Source organism: Berghia stephanieae, chromosome 3, assembly GCF_034508935.2.
Source record: "Berghia stephanieae isolate SIO BIC M18660-M18661 chromosome 3, UCSD_Bste_1.3, whole genome shotgun sequence".
Lineage (NCBI taxonomy): Eukaryota > Metazoa > Mollusca > Gastropoda > Nudibranchia > Aeolidiidae > Berghia > Berghia stephanieae.
The window spans coordinates 35,259,857-35,277,963 of NC_088362.1; the positions used below are offsets into that span (position 1 = coordinate 35,259,857).

Below are 18,107 nucleotides of genomic sequence, written 5' to 3' on the forward strand. Positions count from 1 at the left end.
TCTGACAGACCCAGTTACTCATTCACTGCTGGGCGGACAGAGATCAAAAAAAAATCTTGGCTACACACGAGACAGATCTTGGTCCACACAAGCTACGAGTTTGCAAGTTATTCAACGAGCACTATGTCAGTATTTCAACACATTACAATGACTCAAGTAACATTGAACAAGCAGGATTCTGGGTAGAAGTAGTATTTATTCTTTGATTCTGTAGTCAATATTAAAATGATTGAGCAACAAAGTAACAACGTTTTCTATATTGCAAATGAAAAGGGAACAAAAACCCCAAAACAAACTGAAAGCTGCCTGTAACTGTAAGCTGGATTGCTCACTAGTCTGGAATGTCTCATAAGTTAAAAAAAAAATAAAAAAAGTTTTGAATTCAACACCTTCCACAAGTGACAAAATGTACAACAACGAATAACGGTTGAAGCTTTTATAGCCTAATTCAAATTTAGGTCTTAAGCTTTCAGGGTCAACTTTTATCCTATATTTTTGTCCCTGTGGGTCAACAGCTTTATTGGGTCAACAACTTTATTGGGTCCTAACATTTCTTCAACATAGTTTATGAAGAGCTTGAAAGAACAAACTGTGTAAGTAAAATAACAAATAACAATAGGAGATGGACTGGAAGCTTTAATTTCATCAATGAAGCCAGATAATATCAACATTTCGGGTTTCCCCCTTTATTTGGGTGGGCAGAGAGTTATTTGGTGTGTCTTCTATCTCCCTGTGTCTGTTTTCCAATTGTATTCTGTCTTTGTCTTGGAATGAGATTACATGGTTTTGTCATGATACTGGCCAGAGTCCTTGACTGGGAGGGAAGCAGTCAAATGTATAGTTAGTTTTGGGAGATGATATTTTTTTTCTTCTAAATCATCTCTCTGTTATGTATTGTTAGGTAGCCTGTAAACAATTGAGTGTGTTCCTCTTAGTGGGATCCTGTGCTGGGTCTGGATGAGACTTTAAGGTGATCTCAAACTGAGTACAATGACAGTATGCTCTTGGAATCTACATCTGTTTCCTATTTGTACCATTCCCCTTTGTCATACTTTTTCTTGGGTGCTTTAATTGTAAATCTATTGTAAATCTTTTGACAATTCCATTTTCTCCTTTTTACTGGCACTGATATAACCTTAATATGTTGCAAGCGCCGTACAACCCTTAAAAACAAAACAAAAACATTTCCCCCCTTTATCAACACAAACACAATGAGTGAAATATTGAAGACGAATGGGAGATGTGAGAATGGGGTTGTTAAGGTAAATAAGGTTTTATTTATGCCATTCTTACTCACATCCCTCGTCTTCAGTGTTTCATTCATAAAGTTTTTGTTGATAAAGGGGTAACCTGAAACATCCACAATATCTGAATTTATTGATTGAAGCTTCCATTCCATTTCCTTTTGTTTTTTATTTCTTCGAGCTTCGAGCAGCAAAATTTTCAATATCAAGAAAAATAATAGTTTATGAAGAGCTTGAAAGAACTTAAACTGTCTGAGTAAAATGAATAATTTTAAGTGAATTTCTTTTATAAAATTGTAGGTAGGCTATTGGACGGTTTTAAGGACAAGTCAGCGATCCCAACATTTTTCCAAACTCTTGTGTTCACTTCTTATCACTTCTATTTTTACAAAAGTCCAATGGAGGTGTTCATAAGGTATTCGTTTGTCCTTAGATTTTGGGGGTTCCCACTAAGTCTTAGATTAGTCGGCAGTGCCCATTTAGATGTCTAAATGGAGAACCCCACTCCAGTGGCAACTGCCCACTTGGGTGGAGATTTTATTAGACTATATTATTATTTTATTTTATATCATCATGAACAAGGTGTGACAACCTATATTCACAACACCAAGATTCGCTCGGTGCGCAATGTCAATATTGAGGAAATAGAGAGCAGGCACCGGTGTAAGATAAAGATCTGAACAAGTGTGTATGAAAGGTACCAAAGCAAGAAAATGGGATGGTTATTTTCTAGTATTTGCTTTCTTGCTTTGTCTGGTACCTTTCACACACACTTGTTCATATCTTGAATGTCGGTGTTGCATGTTACCCCTTATAATAAGCACTTCTACGCTTTGGCATAAGTGCTATTTATTATTATAATCTAAGCAATCTATAAATAAATATAATATGCTTAAAAATAACTATTTGTCCAAACCTTTTCATAATGCAGGATGAGCTACTTGTTCTTAAAACCGACTAGATTAGAATAGTTTTAGCTTTATAGACCAAACGTTTCCCATTGTATAAATTGACTTCATTCCTGTGCTAAACACAAACTCATATAAAATATTTTACTTATTCAATACATCATGACACGTATCAGGCAAGTCGACTCTGTACAAGATGTCTGCCACGTTTAAGTATGCCAGGTAAACTGCTTCCTGTGGGGTTGTGTCGTAGTGATAGTGGCCACCTTGGCCATGGTTACTGAAGCAATGAAAATGCTGTTGACGCAAACTGAGTTTCTGTAGAAATAAATTGTTTAAAAAAAAAGAAGAAAAATCATATTTTATAAATTGTCTCTATTTAAAGTAAACATCTACATTAAATATAGAAACACATTTTTATATTGAAAAAAACCCAAAACAAACCAAACCACACAATAAATTGTCTTTCTCCTTGTATTGAAAGCCTAAAAAAGCTCAAATTTTTATATAAAGTAATAAACAAAAATTGAGCTCACCTCAGTAACCTAGCGAACGCTTCTTTGTGTTTTACATTCCAAGATTATTATACTGAAAAGTTGAGCCAAATATTTCTCTGTAATCGATTTGGTTGTCCTTTTTTAGTAATGTATTAATGTTTTCATTGGGTTTTTGTAGAAGAAGGGTTTCGAGTCCCAAAACTTTAATGTTTGGTATTTTGTTCTTTTTTGAAGTCGCTATATTCATTTTTGTTTATTAAATTTTACAGTCGACAGCTTCTAGCAGCTTCGTATCACTTTGAGTTTGTTATATAACACAATATCCACAACAATAGGCTTTTAAAGCCCCTTACAAGGGCTCACAGAACAAACATATATAACGTATTAAAATATGAAATGGCATTATGAAACAGTGCCAGATAAAGCAGAAAGAAAAATACAAGAACCCCCTGCCCCCCCCCCCCCCCCCTTCCAAAATCAGCCTGTCTCGACAGGGGATGATGTCAATAATAATATTGTTGTTGTTATTTTCTTTTCTTTCATGCCTTTAACTGTTTCTCCCTCTTTAACATTTTTTATCTCACAGAATATGCAATATGCGATGTCCAATATATTGTTACTTACGCTACACCAATTAACTGTCACACTCTGGATAAACTGACCTTAAAAACTTGGGCCAGAAAGCCTGTCCACCAAATATCAACTGATTTACATGACTCTCATCGTGGCAAAAATTCTCAAAACTGTGGATTCAAGGTAGACTACGCAAAGTCCCAGGTTTGAGAGGTTTTTTTTTTTTTGTTGCCAGGATGAGGGTCTTTAAATTGATTGATATTTGAAGGACAAGTTTTCTGGCCAAAATGTAAAAAAATAATTTTTTGCGAGTTTTTCGAGAGTACATAAATTAACTGGTTAAAGAGCATTTAAGGAACATTTGGTTCCTATTAAAGCCCTATTACTGATATGATAAGTAGGATGTGACAAAATGCTTGTGAAGAGCTATTGCAAATTAAGATGATATGGATAATTAGCATTTTTGTAGATTCACTCAGAGTCGTCATGCCTGTGCTGCGAGACCAGATTGGATATTTGGCCTCACATCAAAATAAAATCAAGAAGACGGACAAACCCAAAATTGCTTTGTTTTTTTCCAAGATGAGTAATCCTTCAGAATCATTAAGCCCATGGGACAGGTTTATATTGCGTGAAACGGACAATAGCAATTCCTTGGTACCCTTTGGATAGAACACTAGTCTATCATAAAGTACTTTCCACCAGATGTAACAGACCAGCTACCCAATCACTTCTATGTGGACAGAGGGTTGGAAATAAATCTCGAAATTACCCAGGACCGATTTTGGTCCAATGCGTGTGTGAAGCGAATGAGAGCTTTACAACTGAGCTTTTGGGAATCCCCAAAGGCTCTAAAATTGGTGAGTTAAACAAATATGAAAGGTTTACTAAAATACAAGACCCGGTGAACGTCAACAGATGACAATAGCTTCAACAGACATATCTTCTAATGTACAAAATCTTTCTCACCTCTGGATCTGCAGACACGAGTTCTCCTAAATGGACAAGAGGTGCATCCATCTCAAAAAATTTGAGCCAGTTGTTCGTTTCTTCTGCTGTCCTTATGGGCTTCGTACAAAATTCAGGCTAGAAATTTTTTAAAAGACCAAAAATACAAATAATAATACAAATAATATTAATAATAATAATAATAATAATAATAATAATAATAATAATAATAATAATAATAATAATAATAATAATAATAATAATATTAATAATATTAATAATAATGATGGAGCAGGAAAATTTTTACAAGAATCTTATCCACACTACATCACATCTACATTAAACTGAATTCATAGCTATCTCTATTTTCGTTTTTCTTATTTGGTAATGTAAAATAATAATTTTACTCAATTCTTTGTGAAAAAATTTTAATTAATCTTTCAGAGCTATTTATGCTTATCTGGCTGGAGTTTATCCTGGTTTCTATAGCGTGAAACAAATAATAGCAATTACTTGCGACCCTTTGGAAAGGATGATAAGTCTATTGCAAAGTACTATCCACCACCAGATCTAAATTAAGTTTAATTTTTTTTTTTAAAGAGAAAGGGCAATGGCATCTAAAATCATTGTTGTAATAAATAGATAAATAATAATCACAATTATAGAGTGCAAGACATAGTCGATATGAGAATTCAAAGAAAATTAAAAGTTACCATTTTGAGGAAATTCAATATTACCATTTTAAGAAAATTAAATCTGACCATTTTAAGAAAATCAAATGTGACCATTTTAAGAAAATTAAATGTTACCATTATAAGAAACTCAAATGTTACAAATTTTTAAAAGTTAAGTGCTACAATTTTAAGAAAATTAAATGTTACAATTTTAAGTATATTAAATAATGATAATAAAATAATGTAAATCATTTATACCGCAGCCTTCCAGATACCAACAGTTATCTGTGCCTTTTCAATATCACAATTAACAATTTCATATACAAAAACCAGAAGAAATTCATACCAAAAAAAAAAAAAAAAAAAAAAAAAAATTATTAAACGGAAACTGGTTTTAATATATCATATATTTTCTTATTAAAAAATAGGACATAGTATAACAAGTCTCACCATGACGTGAATATTAGCCTTGCCAGATTTAAGGATGAATGTCCCACCCAGTCCGACAGCCTTAACCCCGTAGTGATCTCTTAAGGCTTTGTGAAGACATTCCACAAAATCAAGAGATCCCGTTCGGTTCTCTGCTTTTATCTCTAAAACCTGCAATAAGATTTAAAAAGATAATAATATGTCAAAGAGTAGCCAATTATCATTTTAGTATAATATAGTTCAAGCTATTTAATTCAATTCTTTTGTAACTGTTATGAGAGAAGAGACTCATTTGTAAGTGGAATTTGATAAAGCACGCATTTAGTTGTTTTGTATCCTACAGTATTTTCTATATTCTATTTTTGAGGAAAAGGACGTGATCAGAACATTTAGTCAAATCTTATGATAAAAACAAAAAACAACAACATTATTACTACTACAATCACCACTACTAACATAATAATAATAATAATAATAATAATAATAATAATAATATAATAATAATAATAATGATAATAATAATAATAGTAATAATAATAATAATAATAATAATAATAATAATAATAATAATAATAATAATAATAATAATGATAAAAATTATAATAATTCTTACATTGGTTGAGTAAAGAATACATTACATTATAAACAGATATATATATTTACCCTATTTCCTTCATACCAACTCCAAACAGTATAAAGTTATCATAGAATTAATTGAAATTAATTTCAACGAACATGGACCTGATATGAGTTTGAAATGAATGAGAATAATGAAAATCTCCAGTTTTTATTTTTATAGCTTATTTATCAGTAATTCTAGAATTACAATTAAAACACCAAAAAAAAAGTAAGAATTGTTTCAAATAGGGAACTGATGTAGATTAGAGCATACCGTCAATATACTTAGATTGAGATCACTTAAGTCTCATCAAGACACCAGCACAGGATCCCATTAAGAGAAACACACTCAAATGTTTACAAGATGTGTTCAAAACAAAAATGTAACATTCAGCACATAACAGAAGGACAATTTACCAGGAAAAAATATCATCACCCAAAACTAACACTATACATTTGACTGTTCCCTCTCAGTCAGGGACTCCAGCGGGGATCAGGACAAAACCAAGTAACCCCATTCAAAGATAAAGGCATAAAGCAACTCAGAAAATAGATATAGGGAATAGAAGACATAACAAGTGACTTCTGCATACATCATGGGAGGTCAAAAGACCCAGTGAGAGTAAGCATAAGTTTGAAATTGTGAAATAAATTATTCGTGATAAAGATAAATCAGAGTCATCCATTTTGACCTACCTTCCCAGGCTTTGCCTCACTCATGAAAAAATTACCAAGGACACAAAATTCTCCAGACTTTTCATCTTGCTGTACATACGAACCATCCTGGAAATGGAGAATGTGATTGTCAACAGTCCGTCTACTTAACACTCCTATTTCAATGAAACATTTACTTACAATGACATGAGGCAAGGAAAATAATTCAATATATGTCAAAAGAAAAACAAACAACAAACAAACAAAAAAGCAAACAATTATTATTAGATATTCGGGTCACATTAGCTCTGGCCAGTTTGTAGAGCACTCGCTTCAAACGTAATTTTTTAAAAAATAGAAAAAAATAGAATTCACTTTTTTTATACCATAGGGGAAATTCATCTTCGGCATCTATTCCAAAAGAAGACTGGAATAACATTGGTGTCAGCCGCAGTGCAGAGCCACAAAAAGAGCGAGGGCAAGGTGACTTACTCAAGGCCTTGGGTATTCAAACTCGGTACCTTTCGGGTACAAAGTAAAGACCGTACTGCGAGCAATGCTGCCCTCCCAAAGGTGACTGAGATCGATCTTGGGTGAAGACGAGATATTTTTCTGACCCCACTGTCCATCCAGCAGTGATTTTGGGTAGCTGGGTATGTTAGATCTAGCAACCAGCTACCCAATCATTGCCGGGTGGACAGGGGGTCAGAAAAAAATCTCCACTGGACCCCGGATCCATCTTAGTCCATTTGAGTGTGAAGCAAGTACTCTACCAACTGGGCTATCTGGACCCCAGTAGTGCAGCTATAAAGGTCTCAATATTGCCCAAAGGCTTGATACCCATAGGCAGAACATGAGGAGTGTAGAAAATAATTATTGATTTGTTTCATTTTGATAGTCTAAGGGATACAATCGAGTTGTTTATGTTGGATTATTTAGTGTTATTTCCCTTTTTAATGATGTGCATTATTTCAACAACAAAAAATCACAACTTTTCGCCAGCCCTATTTATTGTACCAACAAACAAAACTATGTCTTAAACGTTTATAGTCTGATTACTACAATTTAGAAAGAACTACTTATAAAAATTGCTGGCTAAAAACATGTCACAAAACAAAACATATAGGTCTCGTGCCATGGCAGCAAACTTGAGCAAACCAAAGCGAGTGGCTTGCTGCTCGAAAGACAGTCCCATGAAAGAATCGATGCTCGCAAGACCCTTATAGAGTAATACCCGCTCCAGCTCTATGGTTAAGTGACACACAGTCAAATGGTTCATACATGTAAAGGAACCTGTACCAAAAGGTCGTTCTTGTGACGTTTACCACAAAAATACTAAGTCACTTGAGCTTTAGCTTTTGTATAGTGAGTGCAATATCCATTAAACATGCTTGTCCCACTTTACGAAGAGTCCCTGACCAACAGCAACACGTAACATGTAGAACGAGACACGATGCCTGTTAGACAAACCAGGATATTCCAATCTGAGAGCAAGTGTCACACCACAAGACCACACAGCCATTTTCCTTCATCAGCTTAAATAATGAAAAATTAACTAAAAACTGATGACCTAGCATCAAAACAATAGCAGTTAAAGTGTGCGGCTATGTGGTCTAGTAGTATGACACTCGCTTTCGGATCGAAGGTTCTGGGTTCGAACCTCATTCAGCACATAGTTGAGTCCTTCTTGGAGAAGGCTCTTTACTCACATTCTCTCACCGTACTCAGGTGTAAAATGATGTACCTGGCCATTACCAGCGTTGTCTCTGAAAAAAATTGTAACATCACCTAACAGGCGTCATGTCCCGTACTAAATGTTAAATGTTGCTGTTGGCCAGGGACACATTGTAAAGCATTTTGAGCACATTAAGTGGATATTATGCTATATAAAGCTCAATTTTTAAAATGTCTAAAAAGTGATAATCTCTTCTCACTTTAAAAAAAAATCTTTGAGAAACATTTCTATTCTATTGGGGTTAGATTGTCAGTTTTTGATTTATTTTTTATATTATTCAACAGATTGAAACTGATGAAAAAACGATTTTTATTTCATTAGCTTTTTCAAATAATTTATTATTTTGGAGTATCTTTGTGGCGACCATCACAAGAACGACTTTATGCCACAACTTTAAAGTGATACTAAACTGCTAGAAGCTCTGGAGTGTAAAAAGTAATAAGCAAAAATGAATTTAACAGCATCGAAAAAAGAAAAAAAATACCATACACAGAATGTTTCAGACTCTTAAGGATCTATTGTTTTTTTTTTGGTAATGTATCTAATATTTCATTGATTTTTGTTAATGGCTGAAGAAGGGTTTTGAGCCCAAAATGTTCTGTGTTTGGTATTTCATTCTTTTTTGAAGCTATTTTATTAATTTTTGTTTATTACTTTTGGCACAGCTTTGAATGCATTTCATACCTTTTCATCAATTTTGACTATCTTGGTCAAATTGGTTGCATTAGCCCCTAGCTTGGCATTGCAAATCATTTCAGAGTTGACACCGACATTGTGCCAGGGCCCTGCTCCAGCTCCGACGATGAAGGAGTCGGGGATCTCGGATAAATCTGACACATTGCTGAAATCGTATTTCTGGTAAGAAGGAAATAAATATAAACAGATAGCACACAATTAATACATGTTAAAAAAAAAAAACTTCCTTGTAAGGGGAAAGCTTAACTTTATTATTTTTTTTAAGCTGTTATATTTAATTTTGTACACGACTTCTTACAGTCCACAACTTCTAACAGTTTTGTGTTCATTCAGCAGAGGTGTGGCTCAGCAGTACGGTCTTTGCTTTGTACACAAAAAGTATGGAATTTGAATACCCATTGCACTCTGTGGCCTTGAGCAAGTCATCTCGCCTTAACTCAGTTTACGACCCTGCACTGGGTTATTCCAATCTTCCCTTGGAATGGACCCTAAAGACAAATTTCTCCTATGGGATGAAAACAAGGGAATTTTATTAATTTTAGATTTTTAAATTTAAAATGAGAGAGAAAAAAATGCGTAAGAAGAGTCCTCAAACATCCAAGTAATTCTACATTTAGCCTTAACGCATTGAACGAGAGAGTAAAGTCAATGGATTGAAAACAACTATATTCATCTGTCTAGTTTTGTTCCTCTTTAATTTACAAAAGCAACAAGGGTAAAAAAAATAATTAACAAATTCAAATAACCTTATCTTTATTAGGGAGAGGCATGAGATAATCAACACCACCGACATCTGCAATTCTGGGGTTACCACACAAACCTGGAGAACAAGATTTATAAATCTATCAAACTTAAGACGTGCATTTATTAAAATTTAGCTTTTATATAGCGCAATATCCACTTAACATGCTCAAAATGCTTTACAAAGGGTCCCTGCCCAACAGCAACTTTTAACATGTAAAATGAGACATAACGCCTGATGGGCAAGATTACAATTTATTTCTGACAAAAACAAAGCTGTTAACGGCCAGGTACTCATTTTACACATAGTAAGGTGAGAGAATGTAAAGAGCCTTTTCTCAAGACTCAACTATGTGCCACTCAGAGCAGGACTCAAACTCTGGACCTTGTGGTCTGAAGGTATGCAATTGTCATATGATGGCTAGACCGCAGAGCTGCACAAATCTATAATATTTATTTTATGAGTTTAGTTCCCTTATTTGATTAAAACTTAAGTTGAAGAAAGCTGGGAATTATCGATTCCAAGCCTCATTCCTGCCATTGCTCAAAGATTAAGTTCTGAAATCTCAGAAGACAAATATAGTAAGATGGTTCCAATGGCTCAGTTGATAGAGCACTCACTTCACACGCATAAGGACTGGTATTGATCCCGGGCGAATTCACTTCTAAATTGTTTTGCGAACCACCTTGCCCATCTAGCAGTAGTAAGGTACCTGGGTCTGTAAATAATCAGCATTCATGCTTGTACAATTTAATGAAGTCAGTTTCGTGTTAATCCTAGGTGGAAGACTCAGTATATTGAAAACATAATTATATGTACTATTCATAGATGCCAGATTAATTCTATTTTTTTTTTTTTAAAGGAAAGAGATAAGAAACAAAAAATGAACACAAAAAACTGGCAATCATTGTTTTCAAATAATGATACATTTTAAGTAATAGCAGATGGTGATTCTCAAGGCAGAGCCTATGTTATATATACCTTTCGAGAAAAATCATAGATAATAATAATAATAATAATAATAATAATAATAATAATAATAATAATAATAATAATAATAATAATAACAATAACAACAACAAGAACAAAACAACAACAATAATAATAATAATAATAATAATAATAATAATAATAATAATAATAATAATAATAATAATAATAATAATAATAATAATAATAATAATAATAATAAAAACAATAATAATAATACTCATAATAATAACAACAACAATAATAATAATAATAATAATAATAATAATAATAATAATAATAATAATAATAATAATAATAATAATAATAATAATAAAAGAAAAATTAATACTGATTCAGTATGGAGTAACAAGGAGAAGGATTGTAAACATAGAATAATAATTATATCACAATATAGACTAGAATATAAGTTATCATCATTCATGTTTGTACTCTCTAATCAAATCAATTTCATGGCTATAACCATCCAGGCATACCTTGACCTTTCACCTTTTAAGGCAAATACAGCGACGGTCTTCAAAGCTTTCGAGATAAGATATTTAATGACCCTGGTTGACAGCTATTGCTGATAAGGACGTTGTGTTGAATTGGACTTCTGTATATGATTGATTTGAATTGAAGTGCTGAATGGCTTGTATTAGTATTGGGCAACCGGTATGATAATGGGACAAATGCGCGAGGTCACTATCAAATTAAATGACCTTAAGATTGTGTGGCTATGTGGTCTAGTGGTATGACTCTCGTGTTTGAATCAGAAGATCCAGGGTTCGAGACCCGCTTTGAGTGGCACATACTTGAGTCCTTGGAAAAGGCTCTTTATTATCAATCTCTCATTGTACTTAGGAGTAAAAGGGTAACTGGCTGTTAACAGCATTGTAGCTGTCAAGAGATAAATTTATAATATTGCTCATCAGGCGTCGTGTCTCGTGCTACATTTTAAGTGTTGCTGTTGGCTAGGACCCCTTGTAAAGGCCTTTGAGCACATTCAGAGGATATTGTGCTGTATGAATGCTCAAGTACTCCTTGTTGAGGTGGAGAATAAATTAAATTTCTTACATTGGAAAAGAAAAAAATCAAAATTGTTTATTATCTGATCACTTTAATTCCAAATTCATCCAGATATAGACTAACACTGTTTGTTTTTTTTTTAATTGTTTTTTTTTAAAAAGGGTTTTAAGGCACTTGCAACACATTTAGGTTATATCAGTGCCAGTAAAAAGAAAGAAAATGGGAAAGTAAAAAAGTTCTAGAATTACAAATAAAGCACCAAAAGTAAGACAAAAAGGAACTGGTTCAAATGGAGAACAGTAGTAGATTCCAAGAGCGCACTATCAGTGTACTTAGTTTGAGATCATCTAAATGTCTCATCCTGACAAAGCGCAGGTCCCCAGTAACAGGAACACACTCAAATGTTTACAGAACATAATATATGTAAAACAAAAATAATACAGTGCATAACAGAGAGATGATTTACAAGACAAAAAATATCATCGCCTAAAACTCTAACTTTACATTTGACTTTTTTCCCTCCCAGCCACGATATCTGGCAGGGGCCAGGACCGGGTAATCCCATTCCAAGACAAAGACAGAAAACATGTTGGAAAACAGACATAGGGGGATTGAAGACACAGTAAGTGCCTCCCTGCCCACTATGGGAGATGAGGAAGCCCATCCAGAACACTGTTTTGAGACTTTGGGTCACTATAAGTTTTACCTTTGTCTGCCAGGAAGAAAGGAGCTTTGGTCAAGTCAGGACAATCTGTCACATTCACCTCTGCCGTACCAAAGTTAGCGGCGACTCCTTTCTGTAAAACTAGAAGCCAAAACAAAATTTGTGGACGGGGATAAATCAATACAAATTCAACAAAAAATGAGTCCAGTGGATTTGTTTTATTTGTGTTTGTTTGTTTGTATATGTGTTTTGTCTGAGGAGAGTCTGGTGTTAACAAGAGTTGAAAATTTCGACTATAATGACAACTACTACTTCAACTCTGCAATTATGAAAACTACTATTACTACAACTGCCACAACCATGAGTACTACTGCTATGACTGCCACTACAACTGCTGCTGTTGCTGCAACCAATACTACCACTACTACTACTACTACTACTACTATTACTACTTCTACTACTACTACTATTACTACTTCTACTACTACTACTACTACTATTACTACTACTACTACTAATACTACAACTACTACAGTCCACTCCAGATAATCGCAACACCTTGGGATCAGCGAAAATGTGATTAACCGAAGTTGAGTTTCCAATCCCCTATTGCAACCTTTTACACATATATGGTAAACTCATACTCAGGGACGGCTGGTAATAATGGGCAGGGTGGGCAAATACCAGCCTGTTTTTTCAAGTTATATGCTGTATTACCAGGTCCGAAATAATCAAATTTAAATTAGATAATTTCAAAAGTTACTACTTAAACTTGATACTTCGTACTGAAATCAATTTGTGTGTATCTTTGATAGATTGCGAATCACCATGCACCCCGTAATTCATAAACCAGGATACGCTCCTGTTCTTTTTATCAACCCCCCCCCCCCCACCGCCCCAACCACTCCACTCCACTCCGCCCACATCGTCATCTCATCGTCACGTCGTCTGACGGTGAACTAACTCCGATTTTTGCTGTCTGGCCTCTCTAGTACTAGGTCGGGCTAATTCAAATGAGCCCACCTTATTAACCAGTGTACACTAAATAGAGATTTTGGCAAACGAACTTTTTCTTATTTATTGCCTTACTTGTGCTGGGAAGGTTCCAGTATTGAATTAAATTTATTAATTTACAAATATTATATCAATTTAGTATTAGTTTGTGTTGTTTTAATATATTTGTTTATCCATTTAAATTATTTCTTTTTTTTTTCTCGTTTTCTTTAGTGTTTCTCAAAACTCATTTATTTAAATTGTTTTCTTATTTGTTTGTTGTTGTTGTTGTTGTTTTTTTGTTGTTGTTTTTTGTTTTGTTTTTTAACAAATTAATTTGTTAATTCTTTTTTTTTTTTTTTTTTTGATTCTTAAAGAAATTACCGCAGTATTTTTATTGCCAGACTAAATAATTTTGCAAAACAATGTAATTTTCTATTGTATTCCCTCTAATAAAACAAAACACTTTTATTCAAAAGTCACGACTAAATAAATATATAAAATACAACCACCATTTTGGTTTTCTAAACAATTGAATTAGTATACGAGAAATACTCTTCTGAGTAAGGAGAGAGTTGAATTCTAAGTTATAGAGGAAATAAATACGTTTAAAGGAAGGGTGGGCAGATTCCGTACTTGCCCGTCCTGAAGCTTATACATACATAAGATGGTTCGCGATGAAGTGGCGGGAAGCTAGGGGTTGGTTGGGTAAGGAGCAAAGATAACACGGTCGTTATTGTGATGATAGTCAAACGAATTCATGAGGAGAGATTGGTAACATTATTTTGTCTTAATTATATTGTATGAAGTATTGGCGAAAGCCTAAGATTAAATCAACTTTGTTTTTGTTTGTCTTATTTTGACTATGGAACTGATACTTGTCATAGCAGACCTGCCTACTTTAGATAGGAAAATAAAAATCGTAGTTTTCAGGGCTAATAAAATCGTAGATATTTTAACTACCCTTTAAAAAAATCACCGGAATTTTCGTCTGTTTTGATAGATATCAAATTTTAAAAAACGAGAAAAAATAATTGGAAACGTAATAATGATGGTGATGGTGGTATAGTGGTAGCGGTGGTGGTAGTAGTAATGATGATGGTAATATTATTATTGTTATTATTATTATTAATATTATATATTATTATTATTATTATATTATTATTATATCAGTATTATTATTGTTATTGTTATTATTGTTATTATTATTATTGTTGTTTTGTATTATTATTATTATTATTATTATATATTATTATTATTATTATTATTATTATTATTATTATTATTGTTGTTGTTATTATTATTATTATATTATTATTATTATTATTATTATTATTATTATTATTATTATTATTTTATTATTATTATTATCATTGTTATTATTATTGTACGTATTGGTGGTATTACTATTGTTGTATTTTTTTTTTGGTGGTTATTAATGGTATCAGTTTATTGTTTGGTTCCATTTACCATTTTTGTCCACTTTCATGTATGTGGTCATCAAATTGTATGATTAATTGGCGAAAGCCTAAGATCGAATAAACTTTGTAATATTGTATGGTAACCATCATTGTCGACGACATCGTCGTTGTCATCATAATCATCATCATTAACAACAACAACAACAACAACAACAACAACAACAACAATATTAACAACAAGTACAACAATAGCAATAAAAACAATATCAACATCATCAGACAATTTCCGTCATCGTCTCCACAACTATCATTCTAACCAACAGTACCACCAAAACCACTACCATAATTACATCCTCCCTCGTATGGTAACCATCATTGTCGACGACATCGTCGTTGTCATCATAATCATCATCATCATCATCATCATTAACAACAACAACAACAACAACAATATTAACAACAAGTACAACAATAGCAATAAAAACAATATCAACATCATCATACAATTTCCGTCATCGTCTCCACAACTATCATTCTAACCAACAGCACCACCAAAACCACTACCATAATTACATCCTCCCTCCCCGCCTCGTCTTCCTCCTCCTCCTCCACCACCACCACCACCGCTACCACTATTCCAACCACTACCACCACCGGCACAATCATTCTAACCACCAAGACAGCAGTAAAAATGATGCAATTTGAGCTCTGAATGAAACTCTAGTCATATCGCTGTTATTGCTTCTCCATGAAAACTTTAAGGTTACTACGTACTACTGAAAACCAGAAATATGTAAAAGCAATATTAATATCGCCGTTGAGGGATTAAAGCATCTCTTTAATTTTTCGAGTGAACGAAATGGACTTGTATTGTCAAGGTGTTGTCGCATTATGTCTATCGCTTTATTTTTTAGTTGTATTCTCTTTCGTGATTCATTTTTGATTACGTTTGGAATAATTAAAACCTACTGGTATTGTCATTTCATTGTTAATGTGATTATTGGTGGTTGAGAAATATTTTTTGTTTAAAGGCGAAAAGAAAATAATTAAAAAAAAATTTAATTAAAAAAAAACAACAAAAAAATAAAATAATATATATATATATATATATATAAATATATATATATATATATATATATATATATATATATATATATATATATATATATATGACCGAATCATCTTTGCCCCACCACTGTAAATAGGCTAGAACCGCCACTGCTCATACTAGTTGTAAACATTGTCCTTAGTCCACCACAGACTGAGCAATATGAGTGAAATAAAAACCATAAGGCAGCTCTATGTTGTATAGATTTTGTCAAGCAAAAGCAGCTTTGATGCAAGTCGACATCTTATTCAGAATGGATTAACTTTCACTCTTTTGATCTCAACATTTGTAAGACTCAAAGAGATTAGCTAAGGTGAGAGCCAATAAGCTGTCACCAAACAATCCAAGAGCTGTTTGAAAAAGCAAGAGACAGGGAGGAATGGAGAGAGATAATTCATGCAGTATCCGAAGCCTGGACCAGGCATGGAACCTAGAAGAAGAAGAAACTCGTTGGTGACAATGCACAGTTGTCAATCCCATAACAAAGGATATCATTCAGTCTCTCTTTACAACCGTCATTGTCTACCTGTTGTAAAGACTATGCCCAGCCCCTCGCCTCATATTAAATGGCCACAGATGACATCACAAACCTATACAACAAAGCCCTGCACTCTTTTGTCTCTAATAGAGTGGTGACACACTTTTGTAGCATGAAATCCTGCTTACTCTGGATTTTTCAACATGTCACGATTTCTTCCACCATGAAATCATGATATTTTGTTTGATAAATTTCTTGAATTTACCACTTTTTGAGGGCAAAAATTTGTTGCGGTTAACCAGTGACTTTTATATAGAATTAATTCTGTTTCTTGGGAAATGTTGCGATTAACCGAGTTGCAATTATCCGGAGTGGACTGTACTACTACTAATACTATGTGCGGCTATGTGGTCTATTGGTATGCCACTTGCTTCAGATCGAAAGGTCCTGGGTTTGGGTCCTCACTGGCTACCATCAAGTAATGTAAACAATTCACCGTCAGCCACAGTGATAACAGCTGTCAAGACGGCGTGCATTGGCAATAAATTATGTCTGCAGGTAAATCTCATCGCTTTGAATTTCTCTCAGGCAGAGAGTAGTAGAAATTTCATCAAAATACTCAATTTTCTCAGCCTATTGTGGACGCAGCATCTTTTTCATAATTTTCAAACATATATGGATACAAAGACCAGCTTTTCCTCTACAAGACGCAATTATTTTTGATTACATCATTAAAGAGTTTTTTATGAAATAAATATTAAAATTATAAGTTCAAGAAATATTTAAAAATTCAAAATATCAAACCAACACTTTTTACCATTAAGGGTGAGGGATCAGAGAAAAGTAGATAAATTTATCTTTCATTTGATATATACTTTATTATGTAGATTCAGGGATTTAAGAATAGAGAGTGTGGAAAGGAATCTCAATAATTATTTTTGTTACCGACAAAGAGGAGAATATTTCATGATATTTTAGAAACCCAATAATAAAACTAGATAGTGATGATAAGAGACATTTATTTAATTTGATTTCATTGAATTTAAGCGGAAATTTTAGATATTTCTTAAATTTACTTATTTAAGTTCTGTTCAGGTCATGGAGAGACACACTGAAGACGGTCATCACACCAGTACTAATGAAATATGTCGAATTTGTTGTGAAAGAGTACAGAGCCGTGCTGAGAGGATTAAAAGACTCTATACGTTATCAACAATTGTCTATAAATATAAATGAGAAATTCTGACATATTTAAATATTTCAATTTGCGAGAAATGTATCCCACTGGTACATAATTTAAAGAAATGCGATGCAGGTATTGATACCTTTGGTTCAATGAGAAAACTCTGAACAAGAAAGGTGAATATGATCCTAATCTTTCGCCAGTGATGTGCAGTCTATATGGCACACAAATTTAAAGAGGTGCAAGTCAAGTACATAAAAAAAAATAATGGGCATGGATATCTCAAAAATAAGGTTATGAAAATTATAAGAACTTTTTAAGATTTTCTTAGTGGTTTTGATTGTCTTTAAATGAGTGTCCTTATATAACAATTTTTAATGGAATTCTTATAATTCATTGATTCTGGGATAAATATAAATGAATAACATTTGACTATGTTGCTGGTTTATTTAAAAATGTCTATTAAGACAATGCTGTGATTGGATTTCAGTTTTACCTTACTCAAAATCCTTACTTTTACGTACAGGTGAACTGATATCTCAAA

At 33.2% G+C, this 18,107-nt stretch overlaps 1 protein-coding gene across 1 annotated transcript in view; it reads right to left on the bottom strand.

Annotated features, from left to right (window-relative positions):
- Positions 1-176: 176 nt before the first annotated feature.
- LOC144967634 (ester hydrolase C11orf54 homolog) overlaps positions 177-18,107 on the bottom strand; it is a 19,284-nt gene continuing 1,353 nt past the window's right edge. Inside the window, exons 2-8 of the mRNA XM_078905147.1 lie at positions 12,423-12,521; positions 9,723-9,796; positions 8,965-9,135; positions 6,588-6,674; positions 5,295-5,444; positions 4,192-4,308; positions 177-2,470 (exon numbers count right to left, since the gene is read on the bottom strand). Coding sequence (XP_078761273.1) covers positions 2,297-2,470; positions 4,192-4,308; positions 5,295-5,444; positions 6,588-6,674; positions 8,965-9,135; positions 9,723-9,796; positions 12,423-12,521 — 872 coding nt within the window. The 3' untranslated portion in view covers positions 177-2,296. The remainder of the gene's footprint in view (positions 2,471-4,191; positions 4,309-5,294; positions 5,445-6,587; positions 6,675-8,964; positions 9,136-9,722; positions 9,797-12,422; positions 12,522-18,107) is intronic.